The sequence below is a fragment of the Elgaria multicarinata genome, chromosome 7 (assembly GCF_023053635.1).
Source record: "Elgaria multicarinata webbii isolate HBS135686 ecotype San Diego chromosome 7, rElgMul1.1.pri, whole genome shotgun sequence".
Lineage (NCBI taxonomy): Eukaryota > Metazoa > Chordata > Lepidosauria > Squamata > Anguidae > Elgaria > Elgaria multicarinata.
In genome coordinates, this window is record NC_086177.1 from 102,391,392 (window position 1) to 102,415,007 (window position 23,616).

Here is a 23,616-nt window from a genome sequence, read left to right on the forward strand (position 1 = left end):
GCTATTGGATTGGAGGGTTCTGTAGAATATATGCACCTAGCTACTAATCACATTATTATATCACAATATTCCAGGCCAACCTTAAAAAATGCCACAATCTGCTCTTTAAAGAAGCTTACAGGTCCCTCTTTTTTTTGCATGGAACAAATGTTTTTGTTGCTTTTTCTTCTAATGTGGTTTTAATGTCCCTCTGAAAGCCAGAGAGCCATTAAAGGATTTTTAAAGGCATATCATGTTCAGGTCCTAAAGCCATTGCTTTTACATTACATAAAAGTCTTTGGCCTAAAAGTATCTGATTTACAGTAACGCCAAAGATGGCTAATGGCACTCTTTTAAAATTATTATTATTACTCTTTTTAGGGCTTAGCAGAACTTGTCCTCCAGACATATCGACTGCAGGAGATATGTATCTAGCAGAAATCTAATTATGTACAAACAGTCTTGGTCACTTCAGGCTTTCCCTAAGACCTGTTCACTTAAAAGCTTGCCTGTGTAACATCAGGATTGTGTATTAAAAATCATTGGACACTATAAAGAATTGCTGGCAGACCGTAGTTCAAGAATGGGAGGTCTTTGACGTATGCTTGTTGTCAATCCCCATTGTGAATTACAGATATTATTTTGCTCTCCTTCTTCCAAACATCCCCGTGGCTGACAAAATGGTCTGGAGGCACAAGCAACAATTCACCACCTAAAGGGCAGGACAGGCTGAGCATGAAGTCCAAATTACACGTGTATGGCATGTAGCTGAATTGTTCCTCCTCCTGTGTAATAATGCATGGACCCAATGTGGATCAGGACCATTGTACTCTGCAAGGAGAGGGTTAAACCTCCCCTCATTTTCTTCCCAAAATCATCCTTCTATCCCATGGGATTAAAAATAGTGGGAGGGGATCTCCATTTGAGACAATAGAGTGCACTGGTTCTGATCTGAATTGGGCCCCACATGCTTTCAAGAGAGTAAAAAAAAAAAAAAGGACATTCCTCAGCTACATACGGATGGGTTCAAAGAAATGCCTAGAGGGGTGATTCTTTAAGGATGTTTATCCACTAACAAATGCCTCCCTGCTCCAAATGCTTTTCCACCAACGGGAGAAAGATTATGGTTAAATTTTCCCATGGGAAGAAAAACTGGGTTTTGAGGGGAGTGTTTTGGGTGGGTGGGTAATTTTGAACTGAAAAACAGACTGCAGAGAAAGGAGTAAGCATATCCCCACGTCAAACACATTGTTCCACTATGTTGTCCATGTGCGAGGGTTTTATTCTTCCATATAGAAGGAATGGTCATTATTCATTAATATAGGAGAAAAGGAGGAATGTGGTCACAGTTTCCATAGAGATAAAGCCCCCTCCCTGCGATGTCAGAGGCAGAAGGCAGATCAGCCACAACTATGTGCCACAGTGCAGCCTATTTACAACCAGCCCATATTGGCATCGTAGTCCCACCTTTGGGCACTGGTAAATTTGGAAGTGCTGGCACTCATCATGTCAACCGCCACAGCCAGTTCCACAAGATCTGTCCCCAAATGAAGCAGGCAGCAGTGTTGAGCCATACCAACAAATCACTTCTAGCAGTTTTCGCCTCCACCAGGAGGTCTTTTGTAAAGCCAATGGGTCTTTACAAGGGAAAATACTTGCATTGCAACAGAAATCGCACACAAGAATATATTGTGGGGAAATCCATCTCCCACCCCCTGCCCTTGCCCAGCCAATGTAAGAATTGCAGCTCAACTCAGGCCACAGCTTGACCTAAGGTTTATCCTGGGATCATCCAGGGTTCACCCCTGCCTGAGCACTGGATCCCCTGTGTGTCACCTAGATGAACAGGTTTGACCCCTGGACGATCCAGGGATAAACCTTAGGTCTAGCTATGGCCTCAGAGGGAACAGGGAAGCCTCAGGGGGGTGGGATGTGGCAGATGATTTCAGGATCCCTGCTCATAAAAATGCCCCGTTCCTTTGACCCTCTGTGTTCTGACTCCACTACACCACTGGTTTTGAGTTTTGGTCATAATGGAGTGCTGTGGAAAGTTGGAAAAGTGAGGCAGAAAGACGGGAAACTGGATTTCCTATATATGTATATATAGAATTTTGTGAAGAATGCACACCGCCACACCATTATGTGCTCTTCTTAATCATTCTGTCTTTAAGATTAGTTAGATGCCCAATTATTGAAGGTCACAACATTCTCTTGGGTGGTATTGCAATATTTCATCCAAATGGCAGCCATAATTGGCAGGCAATCGCTGGGGCAACACCAGAGATCTTTTCAGCTTTTAGGGGAGAACATGAAATAAATAAATAAATAAATAAATAAAAAAGGAGACTTTGAGTTACCTGTTGGCCATGGTAAAACACGGCTAGCAGAAACATGGCCATGAGGAGCAGTGAAGCTTCCTTAGTCCCCAGAAAGTCTGTGCTAAAAAGAGAAAAAAAAAGAGAAGGAGAAAGAACAGGAAGAGCAAAAGTTCAAGTAAAACATGATTATTGATCTGTCTGTGTTAGTTATGACACTAGAAAGCTATGAATCATCCAAAGAAAGAATGGTGATTTATCTTTCTTTCTTTTTTAACTCACATTTTTGCCTTGCAGAAGATTCACTGTAAATATATATATGAGCAAAGATAAATAAAATGAAGATTACATTACATTACTGTAAACATATGCTCTGAAAAATTATACTGATAGATTCCTGAATATGTGAGCCACAATCCCAATTTATTCCGTCTTAACTTGTAGGTTACTCAGTAGGGTTATTCTCAAGTAAGTGGGCACAGGATCACAGTTTTAGTTCCTTGTTTTTGAAGCTTCTCCACATTCCTCATTGAACTTCAGTACTACACTGGAGGCTGTTTTACATTTAGACTGCACAATAGTAAGTGTCCTCCACCCTGAGTGGAACTTACCCTCTTCTGTTTCAGCACAAGGATGCAAGACCAAATCACCAAAGCTTTGATGATTATTTCACCAAAGCCACAATCCCATGCACATTTGATTGTACATGTTAATCTGGTGCTAAAAGGGTTAAATTATGCTGCAAGAAGAAGGCTACTTCAAGTGAGATATGGATGATCTGATCTGGAATGGGGTGGCTTGAGTGAGGGTTTTGGGGAGATCTACAAGAAGAACCCCTAAAAGGACCCCAGACTCATATCTGACATAGCCCCAGAAGTATATTCCAGACTCCTGAGCCATGGACATGAAGACCTTGAAGTCTGATTCTATGCTAATCAATGTTATACCAATAACTACGACTTTAGCTCAGATGTGCAGGACTGTCTTTGAAGAAAGGAAAAACACACACCACAGTGGACATTTTAAAATGCGGCTTCTCAGAGTTTGGCCAAGGCCACAGTATGCTGAGAGAGTATGTGAGTTTGCTGGCAGCAAGCGGAGCATGCTCAGATGGTGTCCACTAGGAGGGGAAGTTGTTTTGAAATCTTGTGGTAGCACCTGCTGATAAGAAATGTCCTCACTCGAAGTTGGGCATGAGAAGCGACAGTACTGAGCAAACAGGACACCTGGGACATGACCTAATATGTCCGAAGAGGAGCACGAGTTCAAAGAAGATATGATAGATATTAATACACCAATCAAGATAAGGCACCCAGATGGCAGCCATGGTTTCTAGACCCCATGAGTATAACATGTGAAACATTGGAAAGGAGGAGACACCTAACTTCTAATTGGTGAATGGGTGGTATAATCACGTATTCATGCCAATTATGATTGGAAGATGGTGGTCTCATCACTCATTGACCCCCACCTTTGAACCAGAACAAGTGTATAAAAGCACAGGTAGTGGAGCTGTAAGTTTGGAATTTTTTATTTTCTCTTCAACTTCACCTCGGACTGGAACTTGACGGAGCTGGATAATTATGAATCTCTTTACCATTTTAGAAGTTGGGACTCAGAGTATTTTCCTGAAAGTTGGGACCATTAGCCTCTAAGACTTGGATTTAGTTTCAGAAGCTGGAACTTGGAGTTATTTCCAAGTCTTAGAAGTTCTCTGAATTTACTTTTACTCTTTACATGCCTAGAAGAACTTTAGCATAGCTTTTAGATTCAGATAGTAAGCTAAGAGAAAGCATAGAGAAGGTTGACTATTATGTTTTAGTATAGTTGAAAGACTTTAGTTTAGCTTTAAACTACAAATAGTAAACAGAAGCGGATAATGACAAGTCATAATAATGCTAGAAGCTCAAGCTGTTATCTTATTAGCTAAATTTGTAATACCTGCTTTTGCAATTGCAGTTCTTGTACTTAATCTGATATTTACATTTTGCTCTCTTTTCTTGTAACCAGAGATAGAGAGAGATTGTATACTTATATAACCACCATGCCAATTTGTTTAATTTTGCAATTTTTACAATAAATAGATTCTTATTTACAGTCATATCTGTGGTGATGCTTATCGGCTGGGATTAAATGTTTGTCTATTTGGATTAATACTGGTTACCCACTGGGGTGCTTCGGACCCATTTGGTGTAGGTCCTGAGGTTAAAAAGGACCAAATTTACAGTACATCCTACTGAATTTTCTGAGGCTTACTCTAGCCATGCCTATAGAATGGCCAGATGCAAAAAATAAAGGGGGCAGGCCTCCTGTGCTATAAAGAGTGCTGTAGAACTAGACATTTCAGCAGATGTGGCTTGCAAGACAAGTGACAATTGCTGCAATTCCTTCTTCTCCACCACTGTTAATAGTGCAGGAGCCCTGTATCCCTTTTGCATCTGGTCACTCTATTACTCAGGTCCTAATAATGATGCTAAGCAACTCCACTTATTTATTTATTTTGCAGTAAACCAACTCATTGGGTCTCCACTGCTGGCAGTGAATGTGTGACCATGGCTAGACCCGGCCTATATCCAGGGATTGTCATGGGATCATCCCTGTGCATGCAAATGACACACAGGGGATCCCGGGAACAGGAAGGGACAACCCCTCCATTTGCCTGGATAATCCTTAAGTCTAGCTAAGGCCTAAGTGTGTGTGTGTGTGTGTGTGTGTGTGTGTGTGTGTGTGTGTGTGTGTCTGTGTGTGTTACAATAAAAATATGTAAGTTTTTCTTTTAACACATTTTTTTTTACAAATGTGTGCATTTTGTGGATACATTTTTCCTATTCTGCAGGCATCATACGTCTGGAAATGTACAGCTAACGGAACACAAATTGCGTCCAGTCCATGCCCATCTCTGGGTGGTTGGAGAAATCCACCCAGAAAATTGGCACAGTGGATTCCTCACACATCCCTAATTTTGTTACTGTGATTAAGACAGCCCTGTTGGGTCAGACCAAGCATCCATCTAGTCCAACATTCTGTTCACACAGTGGCCAACCAGCTGATGGCTGATCCCAATCTGAAGTTCTCACTTCATCTGTTATACAACATGCATTATGAATGGATCCCACAGACAATGAATGCCCGGTGGTCCCTTTCCCTTCCCTCAAATGTACCTGGTAGCAACAAGGTTCATGGACAGGCAGCTTGGGGAATGTGACATTTCCTAGGCTCCCTAGTGCCTGGGACGTTGACGTTGCACCATTCTAGGTGCCAGGGAGGGAGACTTTGAGAAATCTTGCTGCTGCCCCATTGTCTTTCCCACCAGGTACGTTTGGTGGGAAGGGAGTGGTCAACAGGGTATGGCTTAGGAAGGGTGGGCAGACTTGGGACAACTGAGGACCATTTTCACCCCCTGGCCCCCATTATGGGCCACAGTCTGTGGGACGTGCCCCACAAAAGGACCAGAAAATTATATGGCAAATTGTTCCATAGTGCTACAGAGCACTACAATGGTTAAATTTAGTTTGTTTTGAAGCTAACACTAATCCTTTGGGTGCTCCACAGTTGTTATGGAAACCAGTTAAATATTTTGGGGAGGGTTCTGGGGGCCACATACAGTGTGCAGGCCACACCTTGCCCATCCCTGGTTTAGGATATGAAAGGATGTGTTGGGGCCCCCATCGAACTTTGCCATAAAACTAAAAGTCACAGCGTAGGGTTCCGTGGTGCAGGAAAAGGCAAACTATTTCTCTAAGTGAAATCTTCTACCTTGAACTAAGGCTGTCATTTTTCAGCTTTCACGGTATGATATACTCCACTCTGGGGTGGGTGGGGAAGGCTTTAGCTTCTCTCAAACTTTTGCACCTGATGTCTGCAGCCCATCCTCATTTCCATGCCACAGCCTAGACGACAAGTGACAGAGACCGCTTTCTGACAGCAATAACGGTCAAAGATTGACACATCACAGCAGCTGTGCTATTGCTTTCCGATTTGGGGATGCATAATAAGGCCGCCCTCATTCGTTTCTGCTCCATCCGTTTCCAGCTGATGAGATATTTCCGGCACCACTAAGGAATTATCTTGTCTAGATATGAGATGACTCAGGTATGGTTCTCTATTTTTCAAGGCTATTTTTACCGTTGTTATTTGAAGCCATAAGAAAGGGCGGTTGTATAAGGGCTTGTTTATATACAATATACGCTCAATGGAATGGTAAAGTGTTTCTTGGACTGCACTGCTTCGAGCAACAGAATACATGTGGGAGGGAGTGAAGATGGTATTCCAGGATGAAACCCCCCCCCCCCCCATCAATTAACTCCCTGAAAGTAGAAAAATAACATACTGGGGAGAAATCTAAGGGAAGGACAAAACTGTCCATTTTGACTTCTTTTAATTTCTTTTTTTTCCAATCTTAAATTCAGTTCATCTCAAATTTAAGGGGATTTTTTTAGGGGTGTGCACGGACCCCCCCGCTCCGCCCCGCGGGCCGATCCAAAAATTTCGGATCGGCCCGCTCCGCGCCGCTCTGCCCATAGTCCGCTCCTCTTTGCCGCGGAGCTCCGGCTCCGAATCGGAGCTCTGCAGTGGAGGGGAGTGGCGCCAAGTAAGGCCCCCCTCCCTCCTCTCCCTTACCTGTGTCCGTCCACAGTCCCTCGGCTTCTTCAATTGAGCCTGTGGCTCAACCAGGAAGTCTAGGCCGTGCGGCCTAGACTTCCTGGTTGAGCCGCGGGCTCAATTGAAGAAGCCGAGGGACCGCGGACGGACAAAGGTAAGGGAGAGGAGGGAGGGGTTTTTACTGGGCCCTGCCGCTGTCGCCGCATGGGCGACAGCGACAGTGGCAGGGCCCGGTAAACCCCACTTACCTTTCTTGTGGAGCTCCGGATCAAGGTGAAGGATCCTCCTTCACCTCGATCCTCTTCGCAACGCTCCACCGGCCCCCCAATCCTCTTCACCTCCACTTTAAGGGGAGGCAAAGCACACCGCTCCGCTTCTAATTCGCCGGTCCAATTAGAAGCGGAGCACATCCCTAATATTTTTAAAGACATTTACTTGATAATTTGTAAGCACTGTTCTGTGCATTACATAAATGCCATAATTTACATTTGCATTGTCTTCGTGGATGTATATTATAACTTAATGGAGTGGAAAGGCATTGCAAGTGGACTCCATTGTAAATGGGATGCAGTCTACATGGGGCTGCCTTTGAAGACAGTTCAGAAGCTGCTGCTAGTGCAAAATGTGATGGCCAGATTGATAACAGGAACAAGAAGGTCTGAACATATAACACCTATTCTGGCCTGCTTGTATTGGCTGCTGTATGTTTCCAAGCCCAATTCAAGGTCCTGGTTTTGATCTATAAAGCCTTACATGACTCAAGACCGCAATTCCTGGTGGAGTGCTTCTCATGGCATGAAGCTACCTGTATACTATGCTCATCATTTAAAGTCCTCCTCCTGGTGCCTCTTACGAGGGAGGCTCATAAAACAGCAACAAGGGAGAGGGCCTTCTCGGTGATGACCCCCAATTGTGGAAAAATCTTCCCCAATGAGGCCTGCCTGGCTCCAACCTTGTTATCACCTCCTCTGTCCTACCCTGTGCCCCAGCCAGGAGAGTCCACTGCCATCTCCAACAATTGTGCTAGAGTGCCTTGGTGGCCATTCTGCCATCATGGCATTTGTGAGCCACTGGGTTGCTGCTCTCATGAGATCACGGCCGTGTCCCATGAGATTTCACGGAATCTCAGCCGTGTCCCATGAGATCTCAGCTGTGTCTCACAAGGTCTTGGCTAAGAGCCTTGCAGCTGGTACAGGAGCAAAGGTAAGCAGGGCGATAGTTACACATGGTGGCGGTGGCACAAATTCTGCTTCAGGCAGCAAGAAAGCCAGATCTGGTTGGGGGAAGGCATACAGCCTGGGAACAAATTTGTTGGAGAGACACAACAGATTGGATCAGAGTCAAAGAGTACTGTAAGCACTGCAATGGGTTGCAACATAAATAATTTGGAAGGATAATGTCCTTGCTACGTGCATGTGCTCTGTCCAGGGAATCCTAGCTTGGAAGAGAAAAATTATTCAGTGTCATTAACGATTCTCCCTGTTGGGCCCATAAAACCACGAGACATTTAAGCCGCATTAAACACTTACTCGCCGTTGTGATTGATATCATCGTAGCGTAGAAACAGGGAAGCATAAATGGTCTCAGTCAGGAAGCAGTAGATTGCAATCATAATGAGCAGCACCGCCAACTTGAGGACGGAATTCAGTCGGAGAAACACGGCACAGGTCACCATTGCCAGGATACCAGTGAAGACGAAATACTTAGTGAAGGAGATTGGGAGAAAAAAAAACAATTTCAGCATTCAGCACTGACTAAACACGGACGGACTCACCTGGATTGCTCGGTGGGTGGTCCGTGAGTGGCCACAGCCACCCGCTTCTCCCTGTGAGCCGGTATTTTCCATATCAATCAATCAATCAATCAATCATCAATCAATCTTTATTGTTACTGTCTATGACCAGCATCATATTAAAAGCACAAAACAAAATTGCTATAGAGTTTGGGAGATATGGAAGCCTAAAGCGGCCATTTTTTTTCCTGGAATATGGCAAGAGGAGTGCGACCCATGGAGGATCTGGGTGTATGTTTTGAAAAGCTTTCAGACCCCTAAAAAATGCCTACACCTGCTGTAAGACATCCTAGGCATTGGCTACATAAAATGCTTAATAAGTTGAATCAGGCTTCCCCAAGCTGGTACATCTCCATAATCCCTGACCATTGGCCAATGCTGGCTACTGCTGATGGGCATTCTAGTCCAGAACAGCTGGAAGAGGACACCAGGTTGGGGAAGACTAAGGCCTTTGCTAGACCTACCTGAAAGTCCAGTCAGGAGGAGGGGCGAGCCTGCGCTGCAGCTAGCGCAGGCTGTCGCCCCAGTCTATACATCAGACGCAATGGGCTAAAGGAAAGCCTCATCGCGTCCGCCATTTTTTTTTCATTTTTAAAGGGCCAGGTGCGTAGGAGCTCACAATCGACAAAGGTGAGGTTTTTTTTTTTAAAAAAAGGTTTCCCTGCTCCCCCTGCCCCCGATCTCCCCCCTGCCCCCGATCTCCCCCTTGCCCCTGATCTCCCCCCTGGCTGCGATCTCCCCTTGCCCCGTGCGCGGCTTCTCCCGGCTATGTGTGAGTAAGCCACATAGCCAGGAAAAGCCGTGGAACGGGCTAGACCTTCCATGGTCCCAGGCTCAGCCTGGGACTGCGGAAATACCAGGCTACAAGTGGAGCCCATTACCCCGGGTTAAGGGAGGGTTGACCCCTGCCTAAACCTGGGATCCCTTGTGCATCATCTGGACGCACAGTGGCGATTCCGGGTATCAGCCCAGGCTAACCCCTCATTTAGCAAAGCCCCATGTTAGATGAATGGAAATGAAATTTTGGTGCATTCATCCTAGAACAACAATTCAGGGTAAAATCCTGTGCATGTTGGGACGGAAAAGAAGTCCTACAACTCCCAGCATTCCCCAGGCAGCAGTGTCAACTGGGGGATGCTGGGAGTTGTAGGACTTCTTTTCTGTCTCAACATGCATAGGATTGTACCTCTAAGAGGTTATTGCAACACTTTGAAATGGAAATTACTTGACTATTTAAAACCAACTTTTTCTTTTCTACAGCCTAATCTAGGAACTCTTTCTTGCCTGGGGAAATTCAAAAATGTCCTCACTCATTTCAATGTCGGGGTTAGCCCTGCCAGTGTTAACCTCCATGCAGTCTATCCCCGCTCATGGAACTTTGGATCAATGGTATAGTCGCAGTGAATGTGGCGTTTTGTTAAGGTTCAGAATTACCTCTGGGTAGGAGCAAATATCTGCAAAATATACAGAAGAGTTGAATGTCTGATTCTTAAAGGGCATCGGTTTGTCAAAATCACACCAGAGCTGTGGATAAAGAAGAAGAGAAAGTTAATGGCACCACTGGGCTGGTCTTCTCTGTTCATCAGCAGGAAGAGGAAATGGAAGAGGAGGAAGAAGTGTTTGATGAATGATGTAAGGCCCTCTGACTTCTAGTCTCTGAGCTCATGAGAAGTGCAGAGATGTTGCCCTAGTTTTCTGTAGCAGACACATGCTCAAATTAGCATCTAATTTTAGCGGGATTGCAGCCTTTCCCTCTGAAGAAAGTGAAACATAGTAGGGGTGTGCACGGACCCCCCCACTCCGCTTCACTTTCAGATCCGCCATTTTCGGATCGGGCTGCTCCGCCCCGCCCCCACTCCGCCTATGCCCACTCTGCTCCGCTCGGAGCTCCGGATCCGGATCGGAGCTCCGTCCCCCCCCCATAGGGGGGGTTACCGGGCCCTGCCGCCATCGCCGCCCATGCGGCGACGGCGGCAGAGCCCGGTAAGGGACCAAGGGAGAGGGGGACCTTACCTGCCTCCGTCCGTGGTCCGTTGCTGTCTTCAATTGAGCCCGCGGTTCCACCAGGAAGTCTGGGCCATAAGCGGCCCAGACTTCCTGCTGGAACCACGGGCTCAATTGAAGACGCTGACGGACCGCGGACGGAGGCAGGTAAGGGAGAGGAGGGCGGGGGGGTGTGTTACCGGGCCTTGCCGCCATCGCTGCCCATGCGGCGACGGCAGCAGAGCCCAGTAAGGGACCAAGGGAGAGGGGGACCTTACCTGCCTCCGTCCGTGGTCCGTTGCTGTCTTCAATTGAGCCCGCAGTTCCACCAGGAAGTCTTGGCCGTAAGCGGCCCAGACTTCCTGCTGGAACCACGGGCTCAATTGAAGACACTGACGGACCGCGGATGGAGGCAGGTAAGGGAGAGGAGGGTGGGGGGGGGTTTACCGGGCCCTGCCACCATCGCCGCCCATGCGGTGACGGCGGCAGAGCCCGGTAAGGGACCAAGGGAGAGGGGGACCTTACCTGCCTCCGTCTGTGGTCCATTGCCGTCTTCAATTGAGCCCGCGGTTCCACCAGGAAGTCTGGGCTGCAAGCGGCCCAGACTTCCTGCTGGAACCACGGGCTCAATTGAAGATGCTGACGGACCGCGGACGGAGGCAGGTAAGGGAGAGGAGGGCGGGGAGGGGGGTTATCGGGTCCTGCCGCCGTCGCCGCATGGGCGACAGCGGCAGGGCCCGGTAAACCCCACTTACCTTTCCGGCAGAGCTCCGGATCGAGGCGAAGGATCCACCTTCACCTCGATCCTCTTCGCCACACTCCGCCGGCCCCCCAATCCTCTTCGCCTCCGCCTTAAGGGCAGGCGAAGCCCCCCGCTCCGCTCCTGCTTCTCCGGTCCGATTAGAAGCGGAGCACATCCCTAAAACATAGGCAGTGAAAGACACTGGAAGTTCAAGAATGTAGCAATGAATGAGGTTTCCCTTTGTTAATATAATCTGTTTTGAATTTCTTTACATTAGTCCTTGAGAAGCTGTGTCAGCCTCCCCCAATCTGGTACCTGCCAGCACATAAGAAGAGCCATGCTGGTCACTTAGAATATATTTGTATGAAGGCACTGTGATACTGGCAGTTTTACTCTCAATTCCTTCTCTAATAATGCATAACATAGAGTCTGCATTCTTTACAGCAACCACACACTGGGGACCTTGCTAGACTTACCTGGGAATCCGTGCTCGGGGAGCGGTGAGCCCACGCTACAAGTAGCATGGGCCATTGCTCCACTCCAGACGTCAGATGTGACGGGCTACAGGAAAGCCCCATCGCATCCTCCATTTTGTTTCTTTCTTAAAGGGCCGGGTGTGCAGGAGCGCACCATCGGCAAAAGTAGGTGGTTTTTTGTTTTGTTTTTTTAAAAAAGGGTTCCCCGCCACCTGCCCCCGATTCCCCCCCTGGCCATGACCCCCCGCCTGCCCGCCCTCAATCTCCGTTGCCCCCATGCCCCTCAATCTCCGATCCCCCCATCCCCCCCGATCTCCGATCCCCCCATCCCCCTGGCTCCAGTTTCCCCCCCATCCCCCTGGCTCCAGTTTCCCCCCCATCCTCCCCATCTCCCTACCCTGCTCTAATGGCCACAGTGGTCCTGTGGAGCACTGCACGCCACCCACCGCTTTTCCCGGCTACTCGCGAGTAAATGTGGTAGCCGGGAAAAGCGGTGGAATGGGCTACACGCCCGCGGTCTCGGGCTCAGTGCTGGTTACAACCAGTGCTGGTTATCCCAGGCCAAGGGAGGGTTATTCCTGCCTGAGCCCAGGATCCCCTGTGCATCATCTGGACACACAGGGGCTGGCCCGGGGTTCGCACCGGGTTACTCCGTCATCTAGCAAGGCCCTGGGTTGACATTTTCACTTATATGTACACCACAACCCCAAGATGGGAGTTGTTGTTGGACTACTTCTCCCAGCATGGCTGGCTGAGGGGGTGCTTGAGGGGGTGAGCAACTCATCCCATAGTCACCAGGTTGGGGAAAGCTGAGCTATATCATCGGAGCTGATCGTATGTAGCTGGAAAGAGCGATATATTGCGCCAAACAGAGATGCAAGGATTTTTCTTTAAAGGGAGATTATCTTCACATGAGACAAATCAGCCTATATATGATCCTGCACTTCCTTAAACAGCTGACTGAATACCCTGATGCTTGACAGCTCTGACTTTTGGTGGGGCTACATTTAAATCCTCCCTGGTACATAAAAGCATTTGCCAGCAGCTACTGTGGCTGAGAAAACTATCCGTCTTAATAATTCACAAATTCTTTTCCCCTCTCTCTCTTTCTCTCCCACCTCACTCAGTGCACACATGGACCTTTTCCTCCTTGCCTCTGATGCTTACAATATTGATGATGGCTCCCAGAAAATTAATCATAATTGAGGCAAAGATGATGACGTTTCGGGCCAAGTAGGTCTCGTTTATCCAGCAGCAAGTTTTCCGGAGCACAAGGGGCAAACATTTATAATCTTCTGCCGTGGTGATCAACACAAGAGCTGAGTGCAGCATAATCAGGATCGAAAACTGAACGATCATTGGAATCAGCCTGAGGAAGGAGAACAAGATACAGTTAGAAATGACTTAGGGTGACCGTATGGAAAAGAGGACAGGGCTCCTGTATCTAACAGTTGTAGAGAAAAGGGGATTTTAGTAGGTGTCATTTGTGTATGCAGCACCTGGTGAAATTCCCTCTTCATCACAACAGTTAAAGCTGCAGGAGCTATACCAGAGTGACCAGATTTAAAAGAGGGCAGGGCACCTGCAGCTTTAACTGTTGTGATGAAGAAGGAATATCACCAGGTGCTGCGTGCATACAAATGACACCTGCTGAAATTCCCTTTGCTCTACAACTGTTAAAGATCCAGGAGCCCTGCCCTCCTTTCCATATGCTTACCCTAAAGTGAACGAAACACAGCTTTCCCCTGCTTTTGCAGCGGAGTGTGTGTTGAACCTTGTTGAACCTGAGGGCAGAATCCAACGTACCGCTTACGCTCCTGCCAATTCTTTTCTGCCAATTATGCTTTGCAACTGGTCCCCACCGCAGCTTAGTACTTCCAGGGCAACCCAAAACGAGCCAAAACACTCATTTTTTAAAACGTTTTTTAATGCTTTATGTGTGTATGTTTTGTGTTTTAGAATTTTAAATTTTGTATACTCGTTTTTATCTCAATTTTAGAATTTCTGTAAACCGCCCAGAGAGCCCTGGCTATGGGAGTGGTATATAAGTGCAATAAATAAATAAATAAATAAATAAATAAATAAATAAATAAATTTCTGGAAGGAGGTAAGCTGTCAGAGCTCACTTAAGAGAGCCTGATGTGAGCCTCCTCCCAGAAACAACCATTTCCACTTGGGATATTCCACTGGGATATACTGAATCTCCCTTGCAGAAGTGGTGGGTCCTGCTTACACAATGCAATGGGCCGGATTCTCCGCTTGCGGAAGGGAATTGGAATACCTCCCCCCCCCCCTAATGGATTCTGCCCCAAGGATTGAATCCAGTTTTGGAGAAGTTCTTCGATGCGGCTTCCCAGTGGTGGGTGGAGCCCCAAATGCCAACATATTTTAGCTTGAAGCACTTATTGCCAGGAGCTAAGAAGAAGCATTTCAATGTTTTAGAAGGGGAGGGGGGAATGCACAAAAGTAAGGAAGCCACTAAGTGATTGGGAGTTAGGGGAACTGAGGTGAGGCCACCGAGGGAACTGTGGATAGCTGGATTAGGACTCCACGTGGGCTGAATTTTAGGGTGACCATATGAAAAGGAGGACAGGGCTCCTGTAGCTTTAACAGTAATGTAGAAAAGGGAATTTCAGCAGGTGTCAATTGAAGAGGGTGAAATTCCTTCTTCATCACAACAGTTAAAGCTGCAGAAGACCTGCCTTCTTTTGTATCTGGCCACTCTACTATAGCTAGTGTAGCTTTAACTGTTGTGACGAAGAGGGAATTTTACCCTCTTCAATTGACACCTGCTGAAATTCCCATTTCCACTTTACTGTTAAAGATGCAGGAGCCCTGTCCTCCTTTTCATATGGTCACCCTACTGAATTTAGCCCACGGGCCTAAGGTGCAACACTCCCATTTTACAGCGACAGTGAAAAAAATAATAATCCAGCACACCTGTGATGACTTGACTGTATGTCATTCAATTAATGTTCTCTTGCTCACTTCTCTCACAGTGTCTCATATGCTAAGGCTGATGGGAGGTGTAGGCCAAGACATTTGGAGGAGTCCAGGTTGTTTAGCCCTGCCATCCATCAACCAAGCTTAAAAACAGGTAATTGAGAGGGGAGCATATCCGCCCCCCCATTTACCCTGACTCCTTCTCTCTCCATTCTTGTAGGGTGACCATATGGAAAAGGAGGACAGGGCTCCTGTATCTTTAACAGTTGTATTGAAAAGGGAATTTCAGCAGGTGTCATTTAGGGTGCATGTGTGGTTGGCAGGGAAAAGAGGCACCACTGAACAGATGCAGAATAAGAGACTGGCTCTGTTGCTGTTGAGTTTAGTTAAAATCTTTAATAATTCTTGTTTGTATACAAATGGCTCAACATTTCGGATTAGTTGTAATCCTTCCTCAGGAGCTACAATTAATGAAATTAATACAATTTAAATTATATTTGAAAAAACAAGCAGACATGGAATACAACACCTTTATCAATCCAAACTTTTAAACAGAGGTTTGTTGCTTATATAATCAAGATTTGAATTTTTTTGGAATTTGCAGCAAATGGTTTTTGTTTGGGTATTAAACTTTATCTACAGAAAGGGAATTTCAGCAGGTGTCATTTCTATATATGTAGAACCCAGTGAAATTATCTCTTCATCACAACAGTTAAAGCTGCAGGAGCTATACTAGAGTGACCAGATTTAAAAGAGGGCAGGGCACCTGCAGCTTTAACTGCTGTGATGACGAGGAAATTTTCCCAGATTCCCCATATATACAAATGACACCTGCTGAAATTTACTTTTCGATACAACTGTTAAAGATATAGGAGCACTGTCCTCCTTTTCATATGGTCACCCTGGTGTCATTTGTATGCATGCAGCACCTGGTGAAATCCCCTCTTCATCACAATGGTTAAAGCTGCAGGAGTTCTGCCTTTCATGATCAGATAAAAAAAGAAGGCAGGGCTCCTGCAGCTTTAACTCCTGTGATGAAGACATTTCACCAGGTGCTGCAAGCATACAAATGATGCCTGCTGAAATTCTCTTTTCCATACAACCTTTAAAGATAGAGGAGCCCTGTCCTCCTTTCCATATGGTCATCCTAATACTTGACTCCCTTGCATTGAATTTGTAATGTCCTCAGAGCAGGACCTCTTGTCATTTAGAAAGTCCCAAGGACACCAATAGCATAGAAGGAAGGAAGGAAGGAAGGAAGGAAGCTATTCAGAATTCAGATAGTTCTCTGCAATACTGTTCTACGGAGGCCTTTGCATTTACCTTGAAGAAGGTAGCAAACTTTGGATTGCGGTGATAAACACGAGGACAATGAATGCGCACACCAAGTTCGATTTGAACACTTCGTCCCTCATTTGGGAGTACTGAAATAGAAAACAGTATACAAAGAGGGGGGGATTAGCTTTAGTCTCATTTGACAGGTCTGCAAAGAGAGCAAGACAGTTTTCATGAGGCCTCTGGGAAATTAGCAAGAAGATCCAGTAAATTAATTAGCTTCCTGGGGTGTGTTTTTTTTGGTTGTCATTTTAATGTATATGTAGAAGAATCCTGTCAGATGAAACATGGTGTGAAGGGCCTTCTAAAGTATCTTCACCAGGGAAGCAAAAGCCAGCCCATCCATCACACAGCCTTTACTAAGCTTGCTTTGTCATATCATCGGCTACATTAAAAATTCAAAAACTGACAGGTTATGCCACTCAAATTCGAGGGAGATGTTGCTACAGAAACACTGGGGTGACTAAACTGAAGGCAATGAAAGTCACAATGAAGGGATACACCTTGTGAAATGCCTAGAGGTGGTTTGGCTATTTTGGAAAGTAAGTTTTTTTAACTTATATGTGTTTCAGGTTGTTGTTGTTTTAAGAAACACCATCCCGGGCAGTGGAGGCTGGTGGCTCCGATGTCAGTGAGGTGGTGAATCCACTCCAGGTTTCATAGAATCATAGAATAGCAGAGTTGGAAGGGGCCTACAAGGGGCCTACAAGTCCAACCCCCTGCTCAATGCAGGAATCCACCCTAAAGCATCCCTGACAGATGGTTGTCCAGCTGCCTCTTGAAGGCCTCTGGCTTCCTTTAACTTGAGCCCGTTATTCCGTGTCCTGCACTCTGGGAGGATCAAGAAGAGATCCTGGCCCTCCTCTGTGTCACAACCTTTTAAGTATTTGAAGAGTGCTATCATGTCTCCCCTCAATCTTCTCTTCTCCAGGCTAAACATGCCCAGTTCTTTCACTCTCTCTTCATAAGGCTTTGTTTCCAGACCCCTGATCACCCTGGTTGCCCTCCTCTGAACATGCTCCAGCTTGACTGTGTCCTTCTTGAACTGTGGAGCCCAGAACTGGATGCAATACTCTAGATGAGGCCTAACCAGGGCTGAATAGAGAGGAACCAGTACCTCACGTGATTTGGAAGCTATACTTCTATTAATGCAGCCCAAAATAGCATTGGCCTTTCTTGCAGCCATATCGCACTGTTGGCTCATATTCAGCTTGCGATCTACAACAATTCCAAGATCCTTCTCATTTGTAGTATTGCTGAGCCAAGTATCCCCCATCTTGTAACTGTGCCTTTGGTTTCTATTTCCTAAATGTAGAACCAATCCCTAACCAATTAACCTGAGCTGGACAATTTGTGGACTTCCAGATATTGTTGGACTGCAATTCCCATCATCCCTAGCCAGCATAGCCTATGGTGCGTATCATGGGAGTCACAATCCAACAACATCTGGAGTGCCACAAGTTGCCCACCCATGCAATAGACCATAAGTTTGGCTATTGGGTGGTATAAAAATTCAATCAATCAATCAATCAATCTCCTTCCCTTATATTTTTTCACTGTTACAATTAGGCTGGAGTACCTGTCAGTTAGGACTGGAGCTTATCCCCAGGTCCTGAACCTGGAACTTTGTGATGTGCCAAGCAGAGGTTCAGCCTGGCTCCACCACTGAGTCAGGTTAGGCATCACATCACTAGAGGCTGGACAGGTCACGTGTACAAATCTGCCTTCTATAGGAACCTCCAGGTTAGGTTTGTTCCTTTGGTCTAAGGCAGCTAAGGATGCCTGATCTGGTGCTGCCTTGCTTCTCAGATTCGGTGAAATCTCACTCTGTACTTTCTGGTTCAAGTGGCAGGAGCCCAGTCCAACATGACCTAACTTAGAATGGGATAACAAACTCTTGCATGAACCATTACCCCCCCATTATTCATCACTGGAGATTATGCTTACAGTTCAATAAACAATGAAATAAATGTTGCATTTTCTTAGTAAAATAACAAAACCAAATTAATCTAGATTTTCTTAATGCAAATGAAGGTTCGGGGTGGGGTGAGCATTGAACTGATGTCAGTGTCTCTGGTTCTGTGATTCCTGGCATGGGTTGAACAATGCTATATAATATCTGAATCATTTAGCTGATTCCTGCTAAGTAAAGCAGGGATGGTTTTCTCCAATCCACAATGTTGAAGTCCGCAAGAAGTGGTAACCCAGGGAAATCTGATGGTTATGAAGAGGGGACAACATGTGGCAGGATCGAGTGATACCCTGGTTTGAGAAATCAGAATTTTCATAGCTCAGTATCCCATCATGCCACGGATGTCTTCAGACAACTTTGTTTTCCTGAGGGCGGTCTGACACAGGCCTGCTGCTGAAAAAAGTGATCTTCACTTTTCAAATTCTTCACTGCTCCCTCGTAACGTGTAGGATCACTTATCTTGTGCCATAATCATGTTATGCCTTGTTCCACATCCTTGGTTAGCATTGGTGGGAAAACGGACCATATGATAACAGCACAATAAAGGGGAAGTGATCCTATGTTTTCCAGCAGCGATGGGCAGTTTCTGATGGCAGGAGGGCCACATGGCAACAAGGGAGAGGGCCTTCTCAGTGGTGTCCCCCCACCACTGAGGAATGAGCTCTCCACAGAGGCCCACCTGGCACCGACATACCCATCTTTTCGGTGCCAGTCCCAGGCATTTAATGGCATATGATAGGGCATTTATTCCTGTCATCTAAACAGTGTTTTATAGCAACTGTTTTTAGCTCTCTAAATTGTTTTAAATAATGGATTTTAACTCTTTATGATATATTTTATGGTGCATTTTTAATGCTTTATTTTATTGTCTTATAAATTGTTGTAAACTGCCCAGAGAGCTTTGGCTATAGTGAGGTATAGAAATGAAAATAATAATAATAATAATAATAATAATAATAATAATAATAATAATAATAATTCCATCCACTGAGGGCTGCATGATTCCCACATACCTTTTCAAGCAAAATTGCTGGGGTTTTGCTGCCACCACATCAGCAAATTCATTAGCAGCAGGCAAATCGTCCTGCAGAAGCAGCCAGAAGAGTGAGGTGAGGTGGGTGTTTATGTGGCCTTACCTGTTTTACTAGGAAATGCAGGCAGCTGCTTCATACTAGGTTAGACTATTTGTCCATCAGGCCAATGCTGTCTGTTCTGACTGATAATAACTCCCTAGATTCTCCTTCGTATCACCTGACCCTTTTAATGGGGGATGCAAGGGGTTGAAACTGAGATTTTCTGCATGGGAAGTATGGAATATATATGCACCTACCACTGAGCTATGCTCCTTTCAGGTTGGATATAAGGATGCCAGTTTTGGTGGGAGTTCTGTGTCAGGCATAACATGCAGTCCTGTCCCAAATTTGACCAGTGGATATGACCGTGTTTGCACAGCAAGAAAAAAATTACTAGGGTGACCATACGGAAAGGAGGATCTTTAACAGTTGTGGAGAAAAGGGAATTTCAGCAGGTGTCATTTGTATGCATGCAGCACTTGGTGAAATTCTGGTCAAGAGGGCAGGGCTCCTGCAGCTTTCACTGTTGTGATGAAGAGGGAATTTCACCAGGTGCTGCATGCATACAAATGACACCTGCTGAAATTCCTTTTTCCCTGTCCTCCTTTCCGTAGGGTCATCCTAAATTTACCCACAATACAGAGCTAGATGGAGCGTTGTTCTGACTCTGTGCAAGACAGCTTCCTAACAGGTGATTTGTTTATTCAGAAGAAGCCTTGCAAGGATGTCAGCTCCAACATTTATTTATTTTTTAAAATAATAATAATAATGGGAAGAAAAACAAAGCCAAACAAAAGAGACCCAATTTTTTGGGACATGCTGGAGGATTGAACTTTTTCCTAGCTCTGTTCCCGAACAGGGCTGATCTGAGAAACTAAGATCTATACCAAGCAGGATTTGACACTTTGAAAACGGTTTGAAATCTGTGTATGGAGTGCGTCCTGGGCCCCAACAGTTGTCACTACTGTTATAAACCATTTTAAAGCAGTAGTGTAGATCCTGCCCAGATGAAGTTTTCCCCACTGCTTAACTCCGTATCAGGGAAACTTTTACTTCTGAGTCCCATCAGGCGAGCATTTTATTGTACACTCATTACTGGGGACTCACGGATTTTCACGGGTCCCTCTCAAAACGTTGTCTGCCTCCCGCCTTTTCAAGCTTTCTTCGCGCCACAAATAAAACACCCCACTAAGTCCGGCTTAAATTAAAGATGAAAGTTGCCACTATCTCCTGCTGTGTGCAGGAGAAGCAGCATGATCAAAACAGTCCACTGACGTGCACGTTGTTTACTTCCTCTTTCGAAAGAGGAAGTAATGAGGGACAAATGTGTGGACAGAGAAACGACTGTAAGCAAATGTGATTTCTCCCTGTGTGATGACGGTATGCTATATTTTGATATGTCAGGATGCTGTCAGGCTCAGGAGCAGAGCTAGGAGGCTGAAAGGTGGCAATTTCAAGACAGGCACCTAAAAAGAGCAGTACAATAGCATCGCTAGGCACTGAAAGCTTCATGAGACTGGTTCACACAGGAAACCGTAAGTGATACCAGGTCCTCATCTGCCTCTCATAGACAAATACCGCATTGATATAAAAAATAAGTCAGCATCTAGGAGAGCTGTTCTATTATAGACATTTCAGACAGCTGGGCTATCAGCGGATATTTATGATTCATCATTTAAAACACACACACACACACACACCATCATTATAATCAGGTCACTAGAAATTGAACTTAAATATACAAGAAAGCAGATGAACTAGCACGCACACAGGTTTGAGGTCATTATCAATCCCCCGAATAACTGCAATTTGATTTTCTTCAAGCTTGCTCTGCCTATTAAGTTTGTTTCACTCAGTTTGTTTCCAGCATTTTATAAAATAATGGGGTTAATTGGCCAGGATGTGCTTCCAATACAGCCAGGCGTGCAGGATTGGCAATGAGAGATGACTTCTGACAAGGAAAGCCACCCAGAAGGTCATGCTAAGGACAGAGAGAGACGGCTGGGAGATGCTTTCAAAAAGCCCTCCTGCTTCTCCACCTCCTCGCTGTCCCTGCCTGATCACCTGTCCTCTCCATGTAAGGAGAAGGCACATCAGCCTCCATTCAGCTTGCCAACTCCCTCTTCACAGATGTGCAGATTAGGCCCAAAGAGGACAGGTACCAGTAAGAGCAGCAAGGAGAAGGTGGACCTTTTCCAGGAGATCCCACTGAAGGCGCCTTGCTCAAGGGGGGCACAAAACCTGCTCTGTGACCCATAAGCCCAGTACAGTGGCTTGGTTTTTCTTTCAACACCAGGCCTGCTATTCTGTGGAGAAAAAGCCTCAGATCTGCATGGGATACAATACAGGGAACCTGGCCTTAGGCGCTTTCCAGGAGACAAGGCTCCTTGAAGTTGATCTAAATCATTCCTAGACAGGGGCATATTCACTCCTCTTTCCCATGTGAGGCAGAACTCAGTCCCTTAGAGCTGTAAACAGGCTTCTTCTTGTGTGCTGCTGCTTTTTGGCAAGCCTATGATGGGGGAGCAGAAGAGCAACCCCTCTGATTCCTTACCCCAATCCTGTCAAGATAAGATGATGATGATGTTGATGGTGATGATGACGATGATGATAAATTTCATTTCTATACAGCCCCATAACTGAAGCTGTCCAGCCAGTTTTCAACAATGCAATACAGATTAGGGTCCTCCTAGCCCAAGTCCACCTAAATGCTTGTCAAAGGCCTCATCTACACCAAGCAGGATATTCCACTATGAAAGCAGTATGTAAAAGGCAAGAGCCACACCAAGCAGGATATAGCGGTAGGAAAGCGTTATATGGCATGTGTCAAAGGCCCCCAACAGTGGTCAGTGCGCTTCAATACTGCTATAAAGCAGTAGTGTGGCTCCTGCCTTTTATATACCACTTTCATAGTGGAATATCCTGCTTAGTGTAGACGAGCCCAAGAAGGAAGTAGCTTGCAGCAAGTGACTTCTTTAGCCCCAAGGGCAGACCGAGGTTGCACAAGCATGCATATCCCTTAAAGGTGCAGGGGCAGATCTGGCAGTCCTTGGCTGGTATGTCCTACTCCCTTAACGCCAACAGCTCACAGCCTGGCTTTCTCCTAGGCCCTGTATAAAGATGGTACCCTGTCCTATCTTTTCTTGGTCCCCCCTTCTTCTTCCCACCCATTGTTTCCTCAAGTGTCTGCTTTTTCTGCCACTGCCTAGTCAGTTCTTCATTCAGCAAATTTAGCAGGCAGCACCTTTCATTGCTTTCTCCCTCCACCAGCTTCCTGCTAACAACACAGCTTTCCCTGACCTTTGATTCTGGGACATTTCTCTCTCTTTCTTTCTTTCTTTCTTTCTTTCTTTCTTTCTTTCTTTCTTTAAGTACAGACATTTATTTCTTCCTTCTTTCTTCATTAACCTGCCTTCTCCCCTTGTCTTTTTCTTAGTTAGGGTGACCATATGAAAAGGAGGACAGAGCTCCTGTATCTTTAACAGTTGTACTGAAAAGGGAATTTCTGCAAGTGTCATTTGTATATATGGAGAACCTGGTGAAATTCCCTCTTCATCACAACAGTTAAAGCTGCAGGTGCCCTGCCCTCTTTTAAATCTGGTCACCCTAGTATAGCTCCTGCAGCGTTTGTTTCAGTTTTATTGTTTATTGTTGTTAATTGATGGTTTTATGTAATACTGTATAGTTCTGATGTTCTTGAAATATACTGGACAGCTTTGGTACATAATATATTAAAGACACCTTAAGCAATTACCTGTATATGACCATTGATAGTGGTACTATCAGCACACTTTCCACCCCTTTGCCCATTTTGCATGCCCATCCTGCCTCTGGCCTGCTAGGCCCACAATTTGCAACAATCCCTGGGACATCAGTTTACCATGACCAAAAAAGCTCCACCTATCCCTACAATAGGCTGGCCAGATGCAGAAGAGGTCAAAGCTCTTGCACTTTTTAATGATTGAGTGAAGGAGGGGATTTCATCAGGTGTCACTTGCATGGCAGGCTACACCTGCTGAATTTCCCTCATCTACATAGATATTAATGGTGCAGGAGCCCTGACCAATTTTGTAACTGGACCCTATAGCCATGGCTTGCCTTTCAGCCCATCCAAAATGACCTCTCACCTATGCTGCAGAGTGTTTTCAAACATTCTCTGTTTATAGTTTCATTTTTCTTAGCATTTAGGGCAAAACTAAACATTACACAAAAACTGGTGCTCAACTGCCAGGTGTGTGTGTGTATGTTTTAGGATTATAGGAAGGGTGTTATAATTAAGGGACACCATTGCTCCATTTATTTATTTATTTATTAATTACATTTCTATACTGCCCAATAGCCGGAGCTCTCTGGCACATTTGGCACAATATTGTCTATACCAACCTTCCTCAACTTGGTGCCCTC

The 23,616-nt window shown here is 45.6% G+C and overlaps 1 protein-coding gene across 1 annotated transcript in view; it reads right to left on the reverse strand.

Moving 5' to 3' along the window:
• The window catches only part of ADCY8 (adenylate cyclase 8), a 135,131-nt gene that overhangs the window by 21,580 nt on the left and 89,935 nt on the right, over positions 1–23,616 (reverse strand). The window contains exons 9-13 of the mRNA XM_063131148.1: positions 16,156–16,256; positions 13,057–13,258; positions 10,123–10,212; positions 8,426–8,598; positions 2,337–2,418 (exon numbers count right to left, since the gene is read on the reverse strand). Coding sequence (XP_062987218.1) covers positions 2,337–2,418; positions 8,426–8,598; positions 10,123–10,212; positions 13,057–13,258; positions 16,156–16,256 — 648 coding nt within the window. The remainder of the gene's footprint in view (positions 1–2,336; positions 2,419–8,425; positions 8,599–10,122; positions 10,213–13,056; positions 13,259–16,155; positions 16,257–23,616) is intronic.